The sequence below is a fragment of the Neovison vison genome, chromosome 11, assembly GCF_020171115.1.
Source record: "Neovison vison isolate M4711 chromosome 11, ASM_NN_V1, whole genome shotgun sequence".
Classification (NCBI taxonomy): Eukaryota; Metazoa; Chordata; class Mammalia; order Carnivora; family Mustelidae; genus Neogale; species Neogale vison.
Genome location: NC_058101.1, coordinates 36187905 through 36214408, shown reverse-complemented (window position 1 = coordinate 36214408; position 26504 = coordinate 36187905). Strand labels below are relative to the sequence as shown.

The window sequence follows — 26504 nt, the reverse complement described above, 5'->3', positions numbered from 1 at the left end:
ATTTAAACAAAGCGGTGCCACAGAAACGATTTTGTGCCATCTGTTGAGCCTTCCGGGAATTACACCGACGTAGGAATTTCCTTTCCAAAGATCACGTGAAAAGTCCGTGAGTCAGCCGGATTTTCTGGATTTTCTGGGCTAAGGAACTCAAACCGTAATCCAGTCTTTAAATTCGTGCGAGCAGACGGTTTAGGACGATTTCGGTGGGAAGGAAAAGGTTCCTTCTAAGGGAAGATTTATCTCTGAGATTATGCAGCCGCTGTGTTGAACCGTCACCAGACAGGAGCTACTGAATGTGGGGTGTTTCCAGTGATCAACCCAGTTAACATTTCCAAAATAACTGCAACCACCGTTCTCAAGCTATTTGGGAGCATTGCTTCAGCTGGATGAGGTACTTTAAAGTAAAAGAAGCTTAGGTCCATTTGTGTGTTGATAAAAAATCAACTTTCACAGGAAGTGTAGTAGTTGATATGTATGTATATAGCCACACCTGGGGGGAGGTTTCATCCTGTTTCCCCACACTCTGACCAACATTTGGTATTATTAGATGCATTAATTCTTTTTTTTTTTTTTTTTACTATTAATCACATTTCTTGGGCTTTCATTGTGTGCTACGCACTGTGTTAATGGCTTTCTATGCCATTGTCACATTTGATGGTAATAATGATCCTCGGGGTCGATATGATTGTGCCCATTTTGTAAATGAGGAAACTAAGCCTTAAAAGGCTGCAGAATTTACCCAAAGTACGCAGCTAGGAAGGACCAATAGATGCATTAATTCTTAATTCTAGGATAATAAATGACACCAAGATGCTGCAGGACTAAATAAAAATCAATTTTCTAAAGGCTATTTGGAATGATTTTAGAACAATCAACAAAGGTTGCTACAAAAAAAAAGTAACCAGACACTTCAAGCAGCAAGGATATCCAATTCCCAAGGCTTGCCACTTAATCAAAAAGAACTGAACATGGGCACTTGGGTGGCTCAGTGGGTTAAGCCTCTGCCTTCAGCTCTGGCCATGGCCTGGGTCCTGGGTTTGAGCCCTGCATCGGGCTCTCTGCTCAACAGGGAGCCTGCTTCCCCCTGTCCCTCTGCCTGCCTCTCTACTTGTGATTTCTGTCAAATAAATAAATAAAATCTTAAAAAAAAAAAAAAGAACTGAACATATGAGTTAAATAATTATTCTATAATCCATCCCGCTGTCCAGCATTACCTCATCTTACGAAAAACAAGTTAAGACCCTATGATTTGACCCATAACAAAGTGAGACATTTGGGTAAGAATCACTTCTGCTTTTAGGAGGAAGGGAAAGGCTAGCTTCTTACCGTTCGTTCTTACTCATCAACCATAACGGGAAGTCTTTTCAGGCCTGGGGAGAAACTGCAAAGAGAGGCTGGGTCTCTGATGGGTCCCCAAAAGAAAGAATTAGGGAGCCACAAGGTATTTGGGACACTGGGAAACTAGCTTTGTGAAACAGGCAGAGGAGAGAGGGGTCAGCTGGGGGATTAAGGAAATTTCAAGCAACATTGGACTGAAGTCTTTAAGAAAATACACACCCATGTTTACATACGCGACACACGTGCACACGCATAAACCCATCACTGTAGATCTCCTCACATCGCTCCATGATTGAACAAACGCTCCTAAGTACAATTCACAATGCCGGTTTTGGGAATAAGGAGACTATTCCTGTTGCGGCTGTTAGAATTCGGAGAAATGTCTTTAAGGAGATGATAAACGCACAGAAGTCAGCTTGTACAGAACACAGGGTCGCAGTGGAACAGATTGGGCTGAACTCACAAAACCAAGGACGTGTTGGGCAACTCGCTTAACTTCACAGAGTCTCCATTCATTTACCCCAAATGGGAATATTTGGGGTTTGCGGGGTGGGGGTAGATAATGAATATAAAATGGCTGGAATTGTGCTTGATACAGAAGTTATTTTAGTAAGGAGGTTTGGAATTCTATACAAGCCGTACATTTGTACATGTTGAGATGGAAAGACTTCAGGACGAACTACTAAGTGTAGAAAAGCAAGAGCGGAAGAGTACGGAGAACGTGATATCGTTTACATAGAATCTGGTCGGTCGGATGTTTGCTTAGTTTATCTTCTGGCCAGGCACTGTTCTGAGTGCTTTACAAATATTAACTCCCTTTACCCTCATAAAGGTGCCGGGAGATAAATCCTATCTCTATCCTTACTTACTCTGGGGGAGACGCCATCCGGTAACTGTCCCAGGTTGTGCGCACTGAGGCGGGGCTCTGAACCCAGGTGAAATCCCGCCCCAGCGACTGATGCTTCTGCATCACGCCGGGTGCCTCGGAAGATACCACGTGTCCTGAGATGACACACAGAGGAGAGACAGAGAGAAAGACGAGCAGGTGGTCTGAGGCTGGAGCTTTGCAGACAGAAGCCAAGGAATGCTAGGACCGTCAGAAGCCAACAGCCTTGCATCACCTTGATTTTGGGCTTCGGTCTCCGGAACCGGGACAGAATGAGTATCTCTGTTGTTCTAAGGCATGCAGTTTGTGGGGATTTGTCATGACAGCCACAGGAAACTGTTACCGGGCTCTACATTCATATACTGGTATATGCATAAAAAATTTTTTTCTGGTATATGCATAAAAATCTGAAGAAACTGTTACCTTTGAGCAGACGCAGCAAAGGAGAAAAAGATTTGTATTCACCATCTTGTGTTCTTTTGTCCTTTTTTGAAATTTTTTACTAAGTACATGCATTAGCTTTATTTTAAAAAATAAAACACTGGCAGGGGACCTGGGTGGCTCAGTCACTTAAGGGTCTGACTCTTGATTTCGGCTCCAGTCATGACTTCAGAGTTGTGGGATCAAATCCTGAATCCTATGTTCAGCACAGAGCCTGCTTGTCCCTCTCCCCCTGCTTCTCCCTCTGCTCTCAATCTCTCAAATAAATAAATAATAAAATCTCTTAAAAAAAAACAGTGTCATAGTGGGATAAGTAAAATAAAAGTCCAAGAGTGACAAATATACTGTCCCAATACAGACAGAGCAAAACACTATTTTTTAAAATTTTTTTATTTTTAAAGATTTTTATTTATTTATTTGACAGGTAGAGATCACAAGTAGGCAGAGAGGCAGGCAGAGAGAGAGGAGGAAGCAGACTCCCCGCCAAGCAGAGAGCCTGACGCGGGGCTCGATCCCAGGACCCTGAGACTATGACCTGAGCCAAAGACAGAGACTCTAACCCACTGAGCCACCCAGGCACCCCGCAAAACATTATTTTGATGATTTTTACTTTTCAAAAAACTGCCTTTCTCTTTCCCTGAGAAATCAATCAATAAATACTTGTGTCTACCAACAGCTTCAAAACAAGCTATATGAAAATTATATCGTAAAATATACAAACCACTAGAAATAAAATTGGTAACTTAAATATTGCTATCAAAATCCAAATCTGGGGGCACCCGGGTGGCTCAGTGGGTTAAAGCCTCTGCCTTCAGCTCGGGTCGTGATCCCAGGATTCTGGGATCGAGCCCCGCGTCGTCGGGCTCTCTGCTCAGCGGGGAGCCTGTTTCCTCCTCCTCTCTCTCTCTCTGCCTGCCTCTCTGCCTACTTGTGATCTCTGGTCTGTCAAATAAATAAAAAATCTTTAAAAAAAAAAAATCCAAATCTGTTGGGGCGCCTGGGTGGCTCAGTGGGTTAAAGCCTCTGCCTTCGGCTCAGGTCATGATCACGGGGTCCTGGGATCGAGCCCCGCATCGGGCTCTCTGCGCAGCGGGGGGCCTGCTTACCCCCCTCTCTCTCTGCTTGCCTCTCTGCCTGCTAATGATCTCTGTCTGTCAAATAAATAAAAATCTTAAAAAAAATCCAAATCTGTTGAATTTTAAAAAAGACAAACCATATTTAGGGGCAAAGATATTTGCAACACATATAACCACAAAAGGATTAAAATCTAAAACATATAACGAGTTCTTACAAGCCAGTAGGAAAATGACTAACAAACCCAGTTGGGGGGGCGGGGAATGTGTGGAGGATATAAACAGGTAGACAACAGGGAAGTAAATAGATCAAATATATACGGAATGCATCCTCATTAGAATATGAGAAAATACAAATTAAAACAACCAGGAGACACCATCATACACACCTGGAATGGACAAAAATGAAAACAGCTTGTAATACCGAATGTTGGTCAGAATGGGAGGAAACAGGAATTCTCACACATGTTCAGAGATGCTGATTTAAATGGTCTCGGATGGTACCAGATATCCGTATTATTTTAAAAGCTCTGAATTTAATTTAATTTAAATTCAAATTTAAATAAAAGCTCTTCCAGTAGTCTAGATCCAAAGGACCAGGGCAAGGGCACTCTGAGATCCAGACACCATTCTGAACGCACCGCCCTCTAGTGGTCCAAAATGTTCTCAACTGCACCCCTCACACCTCAAGGCCTAGAAGACATGTAGGCGTCCTGACCCTCACTGCTCCTTCCAGATCACTGTTCCTCCCCCAAGCCCTTGAAACCTACCCCTCCTGGATGCAGCCATCCACAGAGGCTCATCACTCCCTCGTTCCCTGAGCATTTCAGCATCACTCACCGTCCCCAGTGCAACACCACCCTGTCATAATTCTAACGATTTCACTAGCTACATAGAGATTATTTCATTCCCCAGCTTCTTAGTTCCTGCATATTCTCTCCTCTAACAGATCTTATTCTGCAACCTACCTCAGCCATGCATTCCTTCATGATACCCCAGATGTCATTACCAATGGCTCGACCCTCTCTATATAATCTCAATCACCAGCATCCCACTCTCCAGCTACCACCTCCAACTCTTTCCCTCTGCTGCCAACGATTTCTCAGCCCCACTGCACTGGACTGAAAGGTCATGATCCATCCTTTTAATCATCCCTCTGCATTCACCCTCAACTCCCTTCCTCCTGTCTCCTCTAGAGCCAGGTTAAGTCCAACTCATCCCTGGACTGGTAATATCGAGCCTGCGCCGCTGGTTGCAACTGGAGAAAGCACACATCCAGGCTGACTTGTTTTACTTGAAATTCATGACTGAGTCCCAACCTCCAGAGGGCACAGCAATCCTACGACCCTTGCTACTCCCCTTCCCTAGTCCATTCGCTCTATCTTATACCTCCTTCCCTCTCACACTTCCAACATGTCTCTCCTTCCTGTCTCTCAGCTGATAATGCTTCATTTTTCATGCAGAAACTAAATGGAACCAGAAGAGCATTTCCCCACCCTCCCCTCAAAACTCTACGAGCCTACTTGCCCCTGTCTGCCTGCACTTCCCTCTGCTCTCCTGAATGAACTCTGCCAAGAGCCAGCTCTTCCCCATGGAGCACTGAATTCCATTCCTGCTCGTCTACTCAAGAAAATCACTCACTCTAGCAATGATCGATCTTTCCTCTACTATATCTTCATTGTTTGTGCTAATGTTTGGTTCTAATTAGCATATAATGCTACAAGAACTCCCAATCTCTTCATCTTTGCTCCTCTTTACACCACAACTCCTTGAAAAAGTCACACTACTTACTGTCTCTAAATAATCTCCATCCATTCTCTCAAACCCACTCCAGTCAGGTTTCTTTCTCCACCACTCCAGAGAAATCATTCTTTTTTTTTTTTTTTTGAAAGATTTTATTTATTTATTTGACAGAGAGAGAGAGAGAGATCACAAGTACGTAGAGAGAGAGGGGGAAGCAAGTTCCCTGCTGAGCAAAGAGCCCGCTGCGGGGCTCGATCCCAGGACCCTGACATCATGACCTGAACCGAAGGCAGAGGTTTAACCCACTGAGCCACCCAGGTGCCCCCAGATAAATCTTTTTTTTTTTTAAAGATTCTATTTATTTATTTGACAGACAGAGATCACAAGTAGGCAGAGAGGCAGGCAGAGAGAGAGGAGGAAGCAGGCTCCCTGCCAAGCAGAGAGCCCAATGCAGGCTCAATCCCAGGACTCTGGGATCATGACCTGAGCCGAAGGCAGAGGCTTTAACCCACTGAGCCACCCAGGCGCCCCAAGAAATCATTCTTAATGTCACCCATGACCTCCACATTTCCAAATCCAAGGGTCAATCCTCAGTGCTCATCAGCACCCTCCGCAGTATTTAACACAGTTTAAAAATCTTGGTAAGTTTTCTTACTTGGCTTCTGGGACACCATACTCCCTTCTTCCACTCTCACTCCCGTGTACCTCCCTCCTAACCTCGTGCTAAATCACTACATTCCTTCCCAGTCTCCTTGTGGGTCCTCCTTATCTCTCTGACTTGGCACAACCAAGGCTCAGTCTTGACCATCTTCTCTTCTGCAACTCCATGCATTCTCATGCTTGTTCATGTCTTCAAAACTATCAATTTGCTGATAATTCCCCAGTTACTATCACCAGCCCAGACTTCTCCCATGAAATCCAGACTCTTACATCCAACCACCTGCTAAACATTTGTTAAACTTTTCTTGCTGAAAATCAAATGCTTGAGTCCTCACTACCTCAGACCCCAAACCTGTGCCTTTTGCATCCTTCCTGATCTCAATAAGTGATACTTCTATTCTTTTTTTTTTTAAGATTTTATTTATTTATTCGACAGACAGAGATCACAAGTAGGCAGAGAGGCAGGCAGAGAGAGAGAGAGGAGGAAGCAGGCTCTCTGCCAAATAGAGAGCCCAATGCAAGGCTCAGTCCCAGGACCCTGGGATCACGACCTGAGCCAAAGGTAGAGGTTTTAACCCACAGAGCCACCCAGGCACCCCACTTCTATTCTTTTTCTTAAAAAGATTTATTTATTTATTTTTAGAGAGAGAGAGAGAGGGAGAAAGCACAAGTGGGAGGGGCAGAGGAAGAAGGAGAGGGAATCTCAAGCGGACTCCACGATCAGCGTGGAGCTCAAAGTGGAGCTTGGTCCCATGACCCTGAGATCACAACCTGAGCCTAAATGAAGAGTTGGACATTTGACTGACTGTGCACCCAGGTGCCCCATGATGCTTCTATTCTTGTGATCATTCCGGTTCAAAACCCTTGGACTAATGTATGACTTCTTTCTTTTCCTCAAACTCCACATCCAATCCTTGAGCAAATGTTATTGGGTGTTTCTTTGAAGTATCTCTCTACGAGCAAAACAACTCTCATGCTCTCCACCACTCCCATGGTGGCCAAACCCATAGTCATCTATCCCATGGATAACCACAATGGCCTCCTAACTGGTGTCGACCTCTGCCCTTCCTTCCACCCACCCACCTTCATCCTCTCCCAGCCCAGTAAGAATCAGACAGACACTAGAATCATGGCACACTCCTACTCGAAATCCATAAGGATTCTCATTCAAAGCATAGGCCAAGATCCCAACTGTGGTTTGCAAGGCCCTGCCTAGTCTGCCTCCCCCCTTAGACTCCACTACCTCTGTGGCCTCATTCCTTCTAGTCTGGCCCACCCTCCCTCCGCTCCAGCCACAACGGCCACTTTCCCATTCTGTGAGTGCACCAGGTTGTTCCCGCATTGCTCTTTCTGTCCTCTCCGCCTGAAATGGTCCCCTCATATCACCTTTGCTCACTCCCTTACTTCTTTGAAGTCTATACTTGAAGTCTATACTGAAATACCGCTTCATTGCCATGGCCTTCCCAGAACACCGTTGCTCCCACGCATCATTCTGTAGACCTATGGACGCTATATCCTGCTTTATGCCACCCCCTGATATGTTATCTAGTGAGGGCCTCTCCCTTTCAAACGAATGGAAGTTCCTTGAGAGCGGGACTTGGCTTTCCTCCTTCTTGTATTCCCAGCCCCTAAAGCAGATCTAGGTACATAGTATACTCACAAAAGTTTTGTTTAATTGGGGGGCCTCGCTGGCTCTGTCGGAAGAGCAGCTGACTCTTGATCTCAGCCTCATGAGCATGGGGCCCAGGTTAGGTATAGAGATTACTTATATAAGGAAATAAATAAAATCTTTAAAAAATTTTTGTATTTAATGAATGGTTGTGATGGAGGCAGGCTGGGGCCAGGGACCCAGAGGGGGGTCCCACAAGGCCAGCCAAGAGGGTCCTGGGCTATGTGCAGGGATATGTGAGCCAGGAGGGAGTGAGAGCAGAGTATATTAAGGTTAGAGAAAGAGTGCAGATATGGATAGAGCATCTGGGAGCCTCAGAACAGACAAGGAAAGAGAGTCTCTTTTTGATTCGGGGTCTGGAGTTTTTACTGAAGATTGTGGTCTGGTGTATGTGCCCACTCAGGCATCCAAGAACTGGTTCGAAAAGGGACAAGGTCCAGATGTCCTCCCTAAGTCACTTATCCCTCGGGGAGCTAGGGAGTCTTGTCATTGAGATGACTAGAGCTAGTGGTCTGGGATTCGATTTGTCTGGTCATTCTCACCTAGTCCTTTCTTAGATGTTATCTGTGGTGCTGAAGACTGAAGAAGTCATTAACACCTTGTCCCTTATCGGGAGAACATGCCTTATTTGTACCATGAGGCGCTTGTATGGTGGGTGTGCAGGTCCCAGCAAGAACAGAAGTGGGAAAAGGAGCAGAAAGTCCATTTCAGTGGAGTCTCCAGCTTCCCCATCTCAGCTGATGCACACAGGAGGACAGACAACTTCAGATGTCTAGTAGAGGTGACCCGGCTATTCCAGTTCTAGCCTGAGACACCAGAAAGCATACAAAGATGACCACTGCAGCACTTTGTGCAATAGTGAAACCTGAAATGCATCACATGTCCATCAATTGGGGAGTAGAAGAAATTGTTGGACATTCATGGATATTCATACAGTGGGCTCCTGTGAGACATGGAAATCAGTGCATTAGATCTATATATGAACATAAGTGATTCTCAAAAATATAAGGTTGAGTAAACAAATGTATAGGATGTTGTTTATACAATTTTAAAACACTGAAAATGAATTCCATTTAATATCTACGTGATGTGGGAAACAAAGGCAGAAGAAAAGTTACTAAATTTCCTTACTGTTACAGCCTGTTGACAAGTCCTTGAAACAGGCCGAGCGGCATTGCTCTAGGGACTCAGCTGCCTCGATGTTAATACTTTGCCAAGAGCAAATGGCAATTTTAGCTCGACCCTCCAGGATCCTGTAAGTCTACTTTAATATATAAAAATTCCTTTTGGAAACCTCCTTTATCTCTACCCCCTAAGATACATGTTGGCAATCATCCCCCAAGCACATGGCCCACTGATATACATCTGAAGGGTCTCATGACTCAGGCTTTATTAAACAGTAATAAATGACCTTTTCTAAACAAGAGCTAGCCCCCTCAAGGTCCTGGAAACTGTGCTTCCAAAATTCCTTAGAGGCTTACGCTATCCCGAATCCCTTCCCAACTTGAAAGTATAAAATGGGTCACTCCTTGTGACCCCAGTGCAATCCTTTCTGCCCATGGGTCCTGTCCCCATGCTTTACTATTTTTTTTTAAAGGCTTTATTTATTTGACAGAGAGAGAGAGAGAGAGGGATCACAAGTAGGCAGAGAGAGAAAGGGGGAAGCAGGCTCCCACTGAGCAGAGAGCCCAATGCAGGGCACCATCTCAGGACCCAGAGATCACGACCTGAGCAAAAGGCAGAAGCTTAACCCACTGAACCACCCAGGTGCCCGACTGTCCCTGTGCTTTAATAAAACCACCTTTTGCACTAAAGACATCTCCAGAATTCTTTCTTGGCCATTGGCTTTGAAACCTAACATCTCTCCTACATCATATGGATAAAGGTATGCGTGGTAAAGTATAAAAATATGGGTGGGCAGGATATACAGTAACCTTGGGACAGTGGTTACCTTCATGGAAGGCGGAAAATGCAATGGAAAGGATTTCCAACATATCTTTAACATTTTTTTTCTTTTAAAAGAGGATTCTAAAATAAATATGACAAAAAGAAAAGTTGTTCAATCTACCTATTGTCATAAGTCTCTACTTTTTTTCTTACACAAATAAGTATTTGTCATATTATTCTCTGCTTTTATATGTGTTTTTTTAAAGATTTTATTTATTTATTTGACAGAGATCACAAGTAGGCAGAGAGAGAGAGAGAGAGAGAGAGGGAGGAGGAAGCAGTCTCCCTGCTGAGCAGAGAGCCTGATGCAGGGCTCGATCCCAGAACCCTGATATATGTGGTTTTGGTTTTGTTTTTGTTTTTTAAATTTTTTTTTTAGGATCTTATTTATATATTTGACAGAGAGGGATCACAAGTGGACAAAGAGGCAGGCAGAGAGAGAGGAGGAAGCAGGCTCCCTGCTGAGCAGAGAGCCCAATGCGGGGCTTGATCCCAGGAGCCTGGGATCATGACCTGAGCCGAAGGCAGAGGCTTTAACCCACTGAGCCACCCAGGTGCCCCTTGTTTTATATATATATGTGTGTGTTTTAAAGACTCTGGAATTTTTAAAATGAATAAGCAATTTTTAGTTGCAAAAAATAAGTTTTTGTAATAAAACCTGGTGGGCTTGGAAGCAGCAGCAGCCAGCAACGAACTTCCCTCTTTGCTAGAGTTGCTTGCTTGACAGTCTTTTATTGGAAAGGTGTGGTTCAGGGTCAAAGGAGAAAAGGAAACCCGCCCTTAAGAGGAAATGTGTGATTGCGCTCTTACCATTCAGCTCAGCCTGGAAGGCAGGTGGGGCAAAGGTACTTGATGTCAGTAGGCAGGCACAGATGTCACCTGCACGGTGTTTGTGTCTCTGGTATGCCAAAACACACCTGTCATACCTTTTGAACAAAATTTGCTAACACTCAAAATTGCAGAACTTGGAAAGAATCAGTCTTTAAAATTGTATTTTCCCTAACTTATGATATATATAGATATATAGATATAGATCATATATAGATATATAACAAAATATTTACACAATACATACTCTTGTAAACTTCCCCGGCCTCAACTTAAAATTTGGCTAGGGCTTGCCTTCTTTGCATGTCAACAAATCGAATGGATAGTTAATCATTTTTAGTGGCCACAGCATATGCGACTGTTCGAAGCTGCTATAATTTACTTAACCAATCTTTTATTGTGGAACAGAGTATTATGTTCAGGTTTTTCCAGGCATAAACAACAATAAATATCCTCGCAAATACATATTCGCACATTTGACTCTGAAGACACATTTGCAAAATGTGGGATTCCTGGGCCAAAGCTAATGCTTTTCAATTTTGATCTCCATTTCCAAATTGGCCTTCTAGAAAGCTTTTTGTTTACTTGGTTGGTTTTAAATCAGATCGCACTCCCTCCCGCAGGGGAAGGGAAAGCTCTGTTTAACGCACAATCGAGGCATCATAAACTCTTGCTGAACTTGAGCGGTCGCCTCCTCGGGAAACTGCCTGCGGGGTTTTCAGGGCGCCTTTAAAGGCAGGAAACGGTCGCGGGGAACCCCGAGACCCGCCCCAGGTAGGGGTAGCGCCCTTCGGCTCTCCCCGCGGGCACAGAGCTGAAAAGCCAAGTTTCCCAGGAGGATCCCCGCCCGGCCCAGGGTGGGTGCCGAGCTGATCCGGCCGCGCTCTCGCTCCAGGGCCGGCCGCACGCGGGGGCGGGGCTCCTCCTGGGCCGGCGGCTGGGCGGGGCAGCTCGGCTGGCCGCCCCGTGTCCCCCTCCCGGCCCGCCCTCCGGCCGCGTCCCCGCCGGCCCTGCCGACGTGGCGGGGCGGGACCCGGCGGGCGCTCCCGCGCGCACTCGGCCGCCTGAGCGGTAAGAGCCCCGGGCACCCTCTCCGCATCCCTTTCCCCCGGCGGGCGGGGGAGTGCGGGGACCGCCGCAGCGGGGTGGTGGGGAGACCCTGCCGTCGCTGCTCTTCCTGGCCCCCGACTCGTGCCCGCTGCGTTAGTGGGAAGCCATCGGCAGGGACTTGGCACCGGGCGCGGGAGCCGGGAGGACCGGACTTTGGGGTGAAGGTCCGGGGAGGTGCGGGCGGCGCGGCCGAGGGCCCTGCGTGGGTGCGGGCGTGTGAGTGTGTGTGTGTGAGTGTGTGTCGCTCTGGGTCCACGCTCATGCACACACCCACACGCCCGCACTCGGGGTCTGCCCCCTCGGCCGGCGTGAACCTCCGCGGAGCCTGACCCGTGCTCTCCAACTATCCGGTCCCGGCACCGAGCAAAGCTGAGAAAGTTTCCCCAGGGTCCCGGGTCCGAGTCAGAGGCAGGCTGCAGGGCCCTCGCCACAGGGGGTCACAGAGGGAGCAGGTCCCCATAAGGCAAAGGCTTCCATCGTGGGGTATGCTGGCCTTTGGCCTCGGAAAGCCGAGCTCTGGCCTTGGAAAACCGAGCGGCTCTGGCCTTGACTTCCCACCCAACTTCATCATCTCCCTTGCAGCCGCGCTTGCATTTCCACCCCAGCCAACACCCTAAGCTGGTACCACCTGGCTTCACGGCCCGCACCGAGCCTAACCCAGGCTCCCCAGGCCCCACCCGCTCGCCCACTCTCTCCTCTTCCGCGCTGGAATCTGGTGACTATTTCCAGCCGTCTCCTTCCAGGCGCCTGAACTTCACTGCTCTTTCCTGGAGTAAGACGTTATCTCTGTCTGGGCTTAGGGCTGTGTATCTGCGTCCTGCTCATCCCATCAGTTCCCATCCTAAACTGTAGGGGTACAAACAGGTGGCTTCTCAAATCAGTGTCTTTTGAACCCCAACCCGACGTAACCGAGGAGACAGGCTTTCTCCTCAGAGGCCTCTTTCTGCCCTCCTTTCCTCCTAGTGCCCCTTTCCAACCTCACCCATATTCACCCCCTGCTCCCCCCTTTCCTCCATCAGAGCCTGAGCTCAGGAAAGACTCTGATAAGTCCTTACATTGTAAGCTTTAAGCAAAGGAATGAAACTTCCAGGGTAGTATTTGAAACACAAGGGAGTCAGTGCAGAAGGAGTTTGAGGGTGAGAGGGGGGCTTTCTAGAATACCAAGGATTAGGCCCATACAAGAAGCCATTTATTTATAAGTCTGGCTAATGTCAAATATTCTCTCTCTTGAATCAATATCAAACAATACATTTCAGTTCTGTAAACATCGGAGGGTCAGAACCCAAGCTCAGTGCTCGTTGGTCACAGTCCTGGAGGAGGAGGAAATGACACACAGACAGATCCGCCTTACAAATGCTGTAGAAGTCCGTGCAGAGTGTCACACAGAGCATGGAGGTTCGGGAAGCAATTAATTCTTGGGAAAAGAGTGGGGGAAATTAGGGAAAATTTTAGAGTAAAAAGTAACACTAGACATGGAGAGATGAGTAGGAGGTTGCCAGGCGGCTGAAGGCAGGGCAGCCCAGACAGGGGAACCAGACAGGCAAAGGCGAGGTAGGGAGTGGTTACAAGCTGTGAGCACTAATGGAAAGTCTGGTGAGGCCAGAGTGGAAGGTGTCCTAAGAGCTGGAGGAGGTGGATAAAGAGATCGGGGTCACAGATGTCATGCAAAGGTGTTTAAACCAAATTTTTTTTTCTTAAAGATTTTATCTATTTGTCAGAGAGAGAGCGCGCACAAGCAGGGGGAGCGGCAGAGAGAGGGAGAACCAGGCTCCCTGCTGAGCGAGGAGCCCCATGTGAGACTCCATCCCATGACCCCGGGATCATGCATGACCTGAGCTGAAGGCAGACACTTAACAGACTGAGCTACCCAGACATCAAAAACCTAATGGTTTTTAAACAGGGGAGCAAATAGGTCCCATCTGTAGTTCAGAAAAATACACAGGAGACCAATGCAAGATAGACAGGAGGAAACAAGCTGGGACTTCCTAAGCGGGGGCGGGGGGGGGGATCTCTTAGGAGCTGAGTAACCTCTCACCCAGAATTTTTGTTCCTGGTCCTCACTGACCAGTCCTTTTTAAAATTGGGGGCAGTGATTTTCCCTAGGGTCCTGTGTTACCAAATCCTTATTTTGCCAAAAGAGGCTATTTAAAAAGAAATCATTCCACGGCACTACTATTTCATAAAGTGAAAGACTTTAATGCCAAGAAAGGCATGAAGTCTAACCTTGTAAGATGAAGGCGGTCCTTTAATAAATTTAGACTGATGAAAAACTTGCGATCTTGTCCTCATTTTTCTCTACCATCATGGACTGGTCCCAGTCCTGCAGTCTTCGGGGTTTGGAAACCCAGTATCCAGAGCATTTTGTCCCCTCTTACTCCACAGAAGAGGAAGGGAGGAAGCTCAACAGTAATAAGTTGTGCACCCATACAGAGATGGTGGGACCAGAGCCTTCTCTCTCTTCCTCAGAGAACTCCCCTACCCCCTACCCCCCACCCCCCAAGCCACCTGCCCCACTATTCTTTCATACTGCCTCCTGGTGGCCCACACATTCATCCCAGTTATCTAGACATCATTCCTGGTGCAGGGCATTTGCACATACTCTTATCTCACCATGCCTGAGTATTCCCAGCAAAGCCACTTTCAAGGTTCTCCTCTGCACAAGGTCAGTCTCATTCCGGTTCAAGGTTCTCCTTTACAGGAGGTCAGTGTCATTCCAGCACATCTTTCCCTTATCTGGTGTGTGGTTTTGTATCCTCTCTTAACCGTGGCATGTTTGCTTGAAACAGTTTCCTGGATCTTCATTGACCAGGGATAACGTGAAAACAGATTATTCATTTTCTGAAGGACAGTAGCCATGTCTTCCGTTTTGAACTTATTTTTGGAGCCTGTGGTGTACTTACTCCAGTAGTTCTGGGAGCATTTTAGGTGATGAATGAATTTACTCATGAAAAACTAACTTACTCCCAGCCCACAAAGGCTCCTTTATATGCTACTCTTCCTCTCCTTGAAGTTTCCTAAAGAAGCCTCCTTGTTTCTGTGGGTTGAGTTTCGCTAGCATCAAGACAGGCTGCGCTGATGAGTGTTCCAAACCCTGAATCGGGAGAGATTTATGTCTTACCGCTTCTGGGGTACCCAGGCTAAGATCGGGACTGTCCCAGGAAATAGCGTGTGTCACAGCTGTAGTCGGAGTGCACTCTGATGGTCACTGTGCCTGAACAGCTGTCTTTAGGATACAACAGTTTCTAATGGCCTCGGATACAAGGGCACAGTCTTCAAAACGGATTACATCTCTCCTGTCATAACACGCAGAGGAGATGAAGGTCAACCAGAGCGAACGAAGATTTGGGGGTTTGGTTTTGGTTTAGAGAAAACGGAGACCTGTAACAGGTCAAAGTAAACAGAGATTAAAGATAACATACAATTAGCAGTTAAAGTAGGGTGAACAGTGTGGTGGCCATTTTTATTATCCCAACTGATGTCAAAATACAGTCTTCGAAATGTATAGGTTGACGGTCAATATTTTTAACAGTATGGGTTCAACATCTTATTTGGGGTATTTCTGAAGGGATAGCTTCCTGTTGATGGTTGAAGGCAGGGCAGTCACAGGGAAAAAAGGTTTTGCTCAGCCATTTTTCTACAGCTGTTTCTCCAGCTGAGGTGAACAGACCTAAGGCACCTGGACCCTCAGCTTGTTCTTAGAAGCTTGATGAAGCTTGATGCAGTCTCCATCCTTTGGGGCCTCTGGCAGGACTCACTAACCCAGTCAGGCTTTGGCATGCTCTCACAATCAAGGCAGAACTAGAAAATGTCTATCTCAAAGAGCGCTAAGCTGCTGAACCCAGTATATTCTTGTGCCCTGGGAACAGAAGGGCAGGTGGCACCTGTGCGTGATTGCTTGCCAGTCCACCTATCTGAAGCATTTCCCATTTCACTGGTGAAAAATGGTTTCTAATCTCCCTTGTGCTAATTAGCACAGCCTGGGGTAGTGACTAAAGAGGGTGTTAGTGAAGCCCTATCTAGAGGGAACACCCAGTAACAGATTTTTTTTAATTAATGATTTTATTTATTTATCCATGAGAGACACAGAGAGAGGCAGAGGGAGAAGCAGGCTCCCCAAGGTGCAGGGAGCCCTATGCGACACTCGATCCCAGGATCATGGGATCATGACTGGAGCCAAAGGCAGATGTTTAACTGACTGAGCCACCCAGGTGCCCCCAGTGACAGATTCTGAATGCTAACTCAAGACCTCCGGAGAGTATATTCCTGAACAGGGCACCCCTGATGTTAACCAACCATGCCCCGCCCTCCTTACCCCTCCACCCCCCTCATCCCCTTCACCCCTGCCTGTAAGTTACACCTGCGCATATGTCACACAATAGAGTCGCACAATAGAGTCGTGCAATAGATCCTGAAGTATTTTAGAGCCCGTTAGGAATAGCATGGAGACACATTTAGGACAAAGCATAATCAATAAAGCGTCCAAAATGTTTTTGCTTTGCCCAGGAATGTTTATTGTAGCTAGGTTTATTCTCACGTCCCTGCTTCTAGAAAAGTGAAATAGTTCGGAGTGCCTTAGTCGTCCAGATGAATAATAAGGATTTTCAAATTACAAAGAAATAAAACTATCAGAGAGTGCCTCTGACCAGCTACTCATGGATACAAGGTGGGAACAAAAGTGATGCCGAAGCATCATTTATTCACGCACCCATTTTCCTTATGTCCCCAGGACCCAGATGAGGATAGGATAAAACGGAAAGAGGTTTAGGTCATGGCACCTGAGCCACGCACGTACTAGACCAGGGGTCAGCAAACATTTTTGTCAAGGGCTGGAAAGTAAATATTTTAGGCTTTGCGACTTTGTGGGCTATAAGGTCTTTTTTCTTTTTCCTCCAAGATTTTATTTATTTGGCAGAGAGAGAGAGAGAGAGTTGGAGAACACAAGCAGGGGAGCTGCAGGCAGTGGGAGTGGGAGAAGCAGGCTTTCCGCCGAGCAGGGAGCCCTGTGGGACTCAGTCTCAGGACCCTGGGATCATGACCTGAGCGGAAGGCAGCCTCTTAACCGACTGAGCCCCCCAGGCATCCGGCCATAAGTTCTTTTCAGCCACGCAACTCAACCATTGCAGTGTTAGGGAAGCCATAGATGGTATATCAACAAGTGAATGTGTCTGTGGCCCAATTAAATCTTATTTACCATAACAGCGGAGGGCAAGATGTGGCAGCAGGCTGCTGTTTGCCAACTGTCTTAGCCCAGTCCTGACTCAGAGATTTTCAAGAAGATTTTGTAAGTTTCCAAATGGATGGCAGCTTCTCAAGTACCCTCACTCAGTTCCACCTTCCTCCCACGAGCCACGGCGACTCCCTTGTCTGTACGGTGGCCTTGTTTCCTTCTCTCCTGCTTCAGCTAGGCATTGACCATACTCTTTGCAGATCACCTCCCGCCTTGACTAACCTTGACTTTATATAGCAGCTAAAGCGAAGTGTGCATTTTTTGCCTCTTCCACCCGTAGACTTGTTTGCGGGAGTTTATTACTGAATTCAAGCATTTTTGTTTGGAAGGAGACATTCTAACTTAGCTCATTGGGTGACAAAGGACAAAGGAAAGAGGATATAGAATGTTTGGAACCATTTGCTGTAAGGTTGCTCTTGAGGAGTAAATGGGGTAAAGGCATTTTCTGCTTGCTTTCATTTCAGATTACATTTTTAAGAACTTAAACTCCAATATAATTAACATACGGTGTTCTGTTAATTTCAGGTGTACAATATGGTAATTCTGCGATTCTGTACAGCACCTGGTGATCATCACAAGTGCCCTCTTTAATCCCCATCACCTGTTTCCCCCATCTCCCCACCCACCTCCCCTCTAGTGACCATCAGTTTGTTCTCTATAGTCAAGAGTCTGTTTCTTGGTTTGTCTCTCTCTTTTTTTCTTTGTCTGTTTTCTTTCCTAAATTTTACCTACAAGTGAAATCATATGGTATTTTCTTTCTCTGACTTATTTCACTTAGCTTTATACTCTAGCTCCTTCCATGTCATTGCAAATGCCAAGATTTCAAGATTTCATTCTTTTTTCTGGCTGCATAATATATATATATATTATATATTATATTATTAGATATATGTATCTATATATGTGAGAGATATATATCTATCTCACATCTTTTTCCATTCATCTACTGAGGGACACTTGGGCTGCTTCCAGAGTTTGGCTCTTGTAAATAATGCTGCCATAAACACAGAGGTACATCTACAATCTAGTAATCATACTACTGGGTGTTTGCCCAAGAAATACAAAAACACTAATCCAAATTACATTTTAATTTTAAGTCTCCAAAAATATTAATATAACAATATACGTATGTGTTGAGCTTCCCACTATGTATGTTCCAGAAACCACGTTAAGTGCTACATCAAATATGAAAACAAGATATGGAAAACCCTTGTCTTCATAGCATTTACAATGTACGAGAATAGGAAAACCCTCAAGCAACTCTAACCAAGGTGAGCTAGACACAAAGCACTCTGGCAGGTCAGAGGAAGAAAAATGGTATCCAGTTGGGCGGAATGAACAATGGAGGCTGTGGTTTTTTTCACTGGGTCTTCAATGTGTGAAACACAACATACTGAACCAACAGCCATGGGAATGTCCCAGTCTCAGTCCAGGTTTTGGAAGGGAACAGTGGGAGGAACGCCGGTAGGACTGGAGTGCAGAGGTGCTTGGATGCCAGCTAAAGCTGGTGGCCTCATCTCAATGGTGCAAAGGCCCTGAGAATATGGGAATGGGATGGGGAAGGGTGGGGAAGTAAAAGGGAGAGCAACAGGCGAAGGTGAACCCAGTGTTGAAATCACCACCATGAACCGCAATGAGAACCTGAGCCAGAGGGGTAGCCGTGGGGAGAGAGGTAAAAGACAAGACATGAATTCTGAATCAAGGGCCTCTAGGATTTGGGCACTGGTTCAATGTAAGAGAAGACGCTGGTGGCACTGCAGATATAGTTCTGATATGGTTCAACTTCAAGATTAGATGGGTTCAAATCTCAAACCTGCCATTTACTGAGCCTCTGTTGTCTCGTCTATAAAATGGAGATCCTAATATCTGACTCACAGGAGACAATATATGTAAAGAGCTTGCCTTAATAGGCACTCAATAAATGATAGCTTTTGACAGCCTTGAGGTTTTAAGCCTGGGTTATTGGGGAAATCTAGGCACCGTTAAGTTAAGAGGAAGAACAGGTATTAGCAGTAAGACAACAGGTTTTCATTTGGATGGGAATAAGTGTCCAGCTGGCCATGGGAACTATTTATCCAGAAGTAGAATTTTTAAAATAACAGTTATTAACATGTAACATTATAGGTTGTATGTATTGTGTATACTCTTTATATATTGAGATATGATTCACATATGACTGAACTCACTCTTTGATAGTGTACAGTTTCATTAGTCTTCGGAATATTCACAAGTTGTGCAGCCATTACTGTCTAATTTTAGAACATTTTCTTCCCACATCATAGAAATCTGTGCCCATTAGAAGTCCCTTCTCATTCCCCTTCCTTCAGTTTCTGGAAACCACTATTTCACATTCCATCTCAATGGAATGAAGTAGATATTTGAAACTCACAACAGGAGAGTGGTGTGTGAAACCTTGAGAAAGGAATGGGGACAACAGAGCATGAGCAAAGACACTAGCCAGACAACCTTGGGGACGGCTCCGTGAGGGACCAGAGTTACACATGCGTGTGATTCAAAGCCTACACTCCATGTGGCCAGTATGTTAAGTGGCTTCTCACATACCGTGGCTTTAGTGGCAACTTGAGGTTTGACCAGTTGGTAAACACTGAGGTCAACATAAATATCCACTGATTGGACTAAGACGTGGCGTCTGGTATAGTGAGAACACTGTTTTCACGTTAGCCTGAGAAAATTGTCATCTTAAATTAGCCTTCTAGATCTGTGCTATCCAGTAAGGTAGCTGCTAGCTACACATGCCTATGTAAAATGTAAACTTAAATCATTTAACATTAAATAAAACTTAAAATATAGTTGCTAAGGTGCCTGTGGCTTATTTGGTTAAACCTCTGGCCATGGATCTCAGCTCAGGTCCTGATTTTAGGGTCGTGAGTTCAAGCCCTGCATTGGGCTCCGTGCTGGGTGTAGAACCCATTTTTAAAAAGTTGAGGGGTGCCTGGGTGGCTCAGTGGGTTAAGCCTCTGCCTTTGGCTCAGGTCATGATCTCAGGGTCCTGGGATAGAGTTCCACATCGGGTTCTCTGCTCATCAGGGAGTCTGCTTCCCTCTCTCTCTCTCTCTCTGCTGGCCTCTCTGCCTACTTATGATCTGTGTCAAGTAAATAAAATCTTAAAAAAAAAAGTTGGGTTGGGGGGTACCTTGTTGGCTCAGTGAGGCATGTACCTGTCTCTTAATTTTGGCTCAAGTCATGATCTCAAGGGCAGGGTATCAAGGTCATGGTATCAAGCCCCACATCAAGCTCCAGGCTCAGCAGGGAGGCTGTTTGAGATTCTTTCCCTCTCCCTCTGCTCTTAGGCCCACTCTTTCTCAAATAAATAAATCTTGGGAAAAAAAAAAAGGTGCTCAGTTGTACCAGCCCCATGTCACATGTTCAGTGGGCATATGTGGATGTTAATTACAGCGTAGAACATTGTCATCATTGCAAAAATTTCTGTTGAATGGTGCTGTCCTACAAGATATAATAACTTGCAAGCTTCATAAAGAGTTTTCAGCTTTGTAGGTACTTTAGTAAAAGTGACCTGCCCTTCTTTCCCTCCCAATTCCTGTCTTTCCCTGTGTAACTGTTGTCCAAATAAAGCCCAGATCTTCACCAGCTGGTGTCCAGCAAAGCACACTTATGTGTTCATAGGTCTCTTTCTTGATGTGAATCTCTGAGAATGTTGCAAAGCTAAAGGTCAACTTGTTTTTGATAAGCTCTTGGGTCTTTTCTGTGCTTATTCTCATTATTGCTACAATTATAATTAATAAAGTGATGTTAAGTAATTTCACAGATACAGATAATGCTCTTAGTTTCCATAGACATATCCCCCCATACCACATAAGAGATCTATGAAAGTTTAGAGATAGCACTGTAGGGTCGTATTAGTTTCCTATGGCTGCTGTAACAAATTACATCAAACTAGTGGCTTATAACAACACAGATTTCTTCTCTTACAGTTCTGGAGGTCAGCCATCCAAAACCAGCTTCACCAAGCTAAAGTCAAAAGGTGTTGGTAGGTCTGGTTCCTTCTGGCATCTCTGAGGGGAGAATGGTTTCCCTGACTTTTGCAGTTTCTGGTGGCTACAAATCCCCATATCCCCTGGCTTATGGCCCTTCCTTTGTCTTCATTACTCCAAGCTCTGCTCCTGTCCACTCATTACCTTCTCCTCTCTGTAATCAAATCTCCTTCTTTCTTTCCTTCAGGACACTAATAATTTCATTTAGGACCCACCCAGATAACCCAGGATAATCTCCCCATCCCAGAATCCTTAATTCAACCATATATGCAAAATTCTTTTTTGCTGCATAAGGGTAACATTCCCAGATTCCAAGGATTAGGATAAGGATATCTTTGGGGGCCATAGTTCAGCCAACTCCAAGGGTACATAAAGTTTCTTATTGGTAGAAGAAATCCTTCTACTACCAGCTTTGATTATTTGGGGTTTTGGATTCAAGTTTAACAATTCAGATTAAAGCAGAAAATGTTTGTAATCATGTTGACAGGTATTAAAATGTCTGACAACGCCAGTGACACCTCAGCCACTGGAGACAAAGCAGAAATTGCCAAGATTCCTGAAGAGAGTGAATTTTCACCCAAAGACACAGAAGCCCCCTGTGATTCAGCTGTGATTTCAAACGAGCCGACAGCAGCTGATGCCAGAGGCGATGGGCATGAAAATGCCACTGTCCAGGGTGCAGAGACCACTGACTCTGGGCACCCTGAGTGGCCCCAACACAGCAGTGTCATGGAGCACCCCCTCAATGGAGAAGTGACTGATGACACCCTTGTTGAATGCACTGACCCCGTGAGCCTCGAGGCAGAGCTCGGATCGGAAATACCCCTGAAAGAACAAATTAATCAGGTAGGTGGGGTCCGTTCCATTCAGTTCACCCCAAGTTCTTCCTGATACCTACCGTGAGCACAGATTGGGGTATTTTCTATGCTTCCGGAGATCGGGGGATTTCAGAATATACTGTGATATCCTGTCTGGTCTTCAAAAGGGTGTCGTGTGGTGAGAAAAGGCAGATAGGAGAATAATTGGTCAGTATAATATTTGCATTTTGATAATTGTGATAATAATAACAGCCACCAAAGACTGGCCACATTCCCTGTATGCCAAGTGCCCCACTGGCCCCTTAGGTAATTCACTCCATGCAGTAGTTCTCTGAGGTTCTTTTTTTTTTTTTTTTAAGATTTTATTTATTTATTTGATAGCAAGAGAGGGAACACAAGCAGGGGGAGTGGCAGAGAGAAAAGCAGGCTTCCCGCTGAGCAGGGAGCCCGATGGGGGACATGATCCCAGGACCCTGGGATCATGCCCTGAGCTAAAGGCAGAGGCTTAATGACTGAGCCACCCAGGTGCCCCTTCTCTGAGGTTCTAAGCTGGATATTATTGCCTTTATCTATAGACAAGGCAATCCGACTCAGAGGTAGGAAGAAGCCTGGTGAGATGTGAAGCTACTTGGTAACAAATGGAAGATATTGAAATGCTGAAACTAAGGACCCCAAGTTATTAATGAGCCTGATTCCATCCTAAACACGTCAATCTTAAACCATCAGATCACTATCTTATCATTACCCAACACCTTCCAGAAGACCAGAGGCAGAACGTGTTCATGGCCTCTTCGTTTCGGTGCCTGCGCCCATGTTTCTGGGGAATAAAATAGGCCAGTGTCTCCCAGCTGGTACCTCGTACAGCATCAGGATGACTCTTGAGCTGGGTTTTCTTGTCATCTTCATCTTCAGTCACAGGGCTGGCGGGGATGGAGAGGCATTCAGCATGGAAGAAGGAAGAGGGCCACTCCCTTCAGATTCTGCCTTTCAGAGCGAAGGTGGGAGACAGGGAATCGGGGTTTTTTCCTCAGTCAGATCCCAGCCCTGCTCCTCTGAAGTGTCCCACTGCGGGTTACCTCCATGAAGGGACTCTACTGCCTGCAGTCAAGGGAGGACATCAAACAGGGAACCAGGGGGCCTGGCTTTCCCCCTCGTACCTAACATTAGCACTATTAATTGGGGCAGGACATCTAATTTCTCCGTACCTCCGTTTTTCCCTCGATAAAATGAAGAATTTTCACATGAACAGCACAAGGTATTCTTCTGACTAGTGTTTTGTGATTCTTTTATTCAAAATAAGGCTCCTTGTGCCTCAGTTTCCTCAAGGGGTTTGACTTTTTTTTTTTTAAAGATTTTATTTATTTGTTTGACAGAGATCAGAGTAAGCAGAGAGGCAGGCAGAGAGAGACAAGGGGAAGCAGGCTCCCTGCTGAGCAGAGAGCCCGATGCAGGGCTCGATCCCAGGACCCTGAGATCATGACCTGAGTGGAAGGCTGAGGCTTAACCCACTGAGCCACCCAGGTGCCCAAGGGGGTTGACTTTTAGAACCATTTCCAGAGGAGATGGACTCCCTCAGGGAGGCAGGTGTTTCCTGTGACCAGAGATACTTAAACAAAAGCAAACAGTGCTTGTGGAGGGATGTCAGGGAAGGGAGTCTGCGGACCAGCTGAGAGCTTGAACGAGGCCCGGGAAACATACAGGCACAATTTCGTTTTTGAGTTCCAAGGGTTCAGACCCTTCAAAGCCTCCCACGGACCCCCTAAGGGATTAAGTACTCCTAGACCAGAGGTTCTCAACTCCAGCTGAACATTTCAACCCCTGGGAAAGCTTTAGAAAATACTGACACTCTGGTTGCCCAGAGAAACAGAGCCAGCAGGATATATATTTTAAAATCCTATAGCTACATACACCCTGTACCTGCCTCCAGAACCTGTTTTTCCTGCACGGTTTCTGTTGTGCGAAGCATTGGTTCTCAATTCTTATCCTAAGTCCTACTGTCAATAAATATCTTCGTTCATTCATGAAACCCTATCTTGGCCACAGCCTTGTGACCCGAGAGGACGTAAACTCCCCTAATTCAAAATATATATGCTCCCGGTGGATAGATTATACATTCCAATTCCAGACTTCTAATAATGTAAATGAGACTGCTAATAAAGAGAGCACAAGAAAAAGTCAGTGTTCTCCTACCTATCTTCCTTCATTTTTTGAGGAAACTGAATGAGTCCTGCTCTTTTAAGATTTTATTTATTTATTTGAGAGAGAGACAGAATGAGAGCGAGCGAGCGAGCATGAGAAGGGGAAGGTCCAAGGGAGAAGCAGACCCTCCTGCTGAGCAGAGAGCCTGGTGCGGGCCTCGATCTCGGGGCTCCAGGATCATGACTTGCTTTTGAAAGCTGTTTATAAACCTCCTTACTGCTACAGGGTTAGAGCCAGTGAGCAAACAGTGCCCTCCTCTCCCTGCGTGATACTGATAGTTCTCAAGGACTTGGAAAAAAGTTCATTGTGAGGCATCCCAAAACCATCTGGATGGAAGTGTAAATGTTGGCCATGGGGTTGGGACTGTGGCTCTGGGTGTCTGCGTGTGGCCTTGCACCAGGAGTGCAGATGAAACCCAGTTGTGGGAGGAATGTCCGTCAGTATGTTTGTTCTAAGAAGGCAGAAAGCTGATGTGCCTGGTGGGAGGGCCTTGCCGGAAGAGGATATCTCTTCCACCCAGGTCACATTTAAACCCTTGAAAGTAGGTACAAATTTAGTCTCTATTTAAGGGTTTCCCAGAGAAGAGGGTTCTACTATCTCTCTTGGTAATTTATCCTTTTAAGTCTATACAAGAAGTCAGTGTTGTGCCTGGTCTCCAAGCATTGTTCAGTTGCTCTAGTTTATTGCCTTGTTGGACACTTAGGAAAAATCCTTTTGCAATGATGAAAACAACGATTTCTCTCTTGATGTAGAAGAGAGTTAATTCTAAAGAAAACCTTGAATCAAAAGTTCATTTAGAAGTTGACTGTGGATCTTGAACATGGGGCCCCTGAGGAATGGCAGGGCCAATAGGAAAACAGCCAGGCTCAAAAGCCTACTTGATTCCAGGTATATCTGAGCCTAAAAAAATCCCATTATCCCTTTAAACAAGCTCCTATGGGAAAATGTCTGCTTTGTTAAGACAAACAAACAAAGCACAAAACAAAACAAAGATTCAAAAAAACCAAAAACAACAACAAAAATACAAATCTGTTTGTAATTTTTCTGGCAGAATAGCCTTTGAGAAAATTTAACCAGTGTCTTCTAGGACATACTAGATTTTGTGCATATATATATATATATATATATATATGTTTTAAAGATTTTATTTATTTATTTGACAGACAGAGATCACAAGTAGGCAGAGAAGCAGGCAGAGAGAGAGGGAAGCAGGCTCCCTGCTGAGCAGAGAGCCCCATGCGGGGCTCGATCCCAGGACCCTGGGATCATGACCTGAGCCGAAGGCAGCGGCTTAACCCACTGAGCCACCCAGGCGCCCCTACTTTTTTTTCTTTAAGTGACTTGTATCTTCATCGTCACTTTGGGTCTAAGCTTCACCTTCGTCTGAGTCAGCCCAGTGGCTATAACCTACCTGGTGGGTAGGGCTGTGACTAGGAGGGGCCCAGAGAAGAAGAGGCCAGTGATTTTTGCACTCAGAGGGGTGAACTCTGTCTTTGGTGTTCCTTCTTTTTCTTGCCCATTATGATGTACAGACTAGAAGCTATTGGGTTGAGACTTTTTGCAGGATCTACTCTACAACACCCATGAAAGATGGTCTCCAGACTCATTTGAACATTGGAGGTTAGACTCTTGAGGGCCTCTGCCAGCCCCAAGACAACATGTGTTGTGCCCAGGAACCTGAGTGGCTCCACTGTCTTCAGGATGCCTATGGTCTAGTTGGAGAAGGGAGTGTTGTATGAAAGTAACGAAAGCATATCCTATAGTACTAGATAGGGCAGACACAAGGGAAGCCTTAGATAGGCCACTTAAATCAGTCTACAGGAGTCAGGAACATCTTCAGCCTCAATTTAAAGATGTTTGTCTCAAGTGTTAGTAAGGAGTGATATTGATTTCCAGAGATTTTTCTGGGACCTTCTTATAGACTGGCCTATCACCCCCTACAAGATCCCATCTAAATCAAATTTCCCTAAGTTCTTAACACCAAGAAATGTTACCCAGAGTGGTAAAAAAGTCATCTCTATTGTTAAAAACCAATACATAAGGTTGATTATGAAAGTAAAGAATTCCAATGTTATCACTAAAGGTACCCACAGAGAGAAACATAGACTACCACTGGTTAGTTCTCTCCCTAGAAGAGGAAAAACGGAATGTGTAAGAGCCATCAGATTGCTATCCAGGGAGACAAAGAAGAGCGAACATAGACCAAGACCTACAGATGGCAGATTTTTCCCTCTTAAATGAACAAGTCGAGTTTACTCCTGTTCTTTTTGCATATTTTCCCCTTTAAGCCTACTTTCCGTGACGGCACTCAGTTTGTTTGTTTGTTTGTTTGTTTAATATTTTATTTATTTTTTGACAGAGATCACAACTAGGCAGAGAGGCAGGCAGAGAGAGAGGAGGAAGCAGGCTTCATGCTGAGCAGAGAGCCCGATGCGGGGCTCAATCCCAGGACCCTGGGATCATGACCTGAGCAGAAGGCAGAGGCTTTAACCCACTGAGCCACCCAGGTGCCTGGGCACTCAGTTTTTGACTTTGGTGGATGTTGGGGCAGT

At 45.6% G+C, this 26504-nt stretch overlaps 1 protein-coding gene across 2 annotated transcripts in view; it reads left to right on the top strand.

Moving 5' to 3' along the window:
- Nucleotides 1–11600: 11600 nt before the first annotated feature.
- Nucleotides 11601–26504, top strand: part of FAM114A1 (family with sequence similarity 114 member A1) — a 68027-nt gene continuing 53123 nt past the window's right edge. Inside the window, exons 1-3 of one of the 2 annotated variants that reach the window (XM_044224559.1) lie at nucleotides 11640–11656; nucleotides 20876–20931; nucleotides 21423–21781. In XM_044224559.1, the coding sequence (XP_044080494.1) occupies nucleotides 21431–21781 (351 nt within the window). In that variant the 5' untranslated portion in view covers nucleotides 11640–11656; nucleotides 20876–20931; nucleotides 21423–21430. Of the gene's footprint in view, nucleotides 11657–20875; nucleotides 20932–21422; nucleotides 21782–26504 lie in introns of both variants that reach the window. The other variant, XM_044224560.1, reaches the window with a different exon arrangement.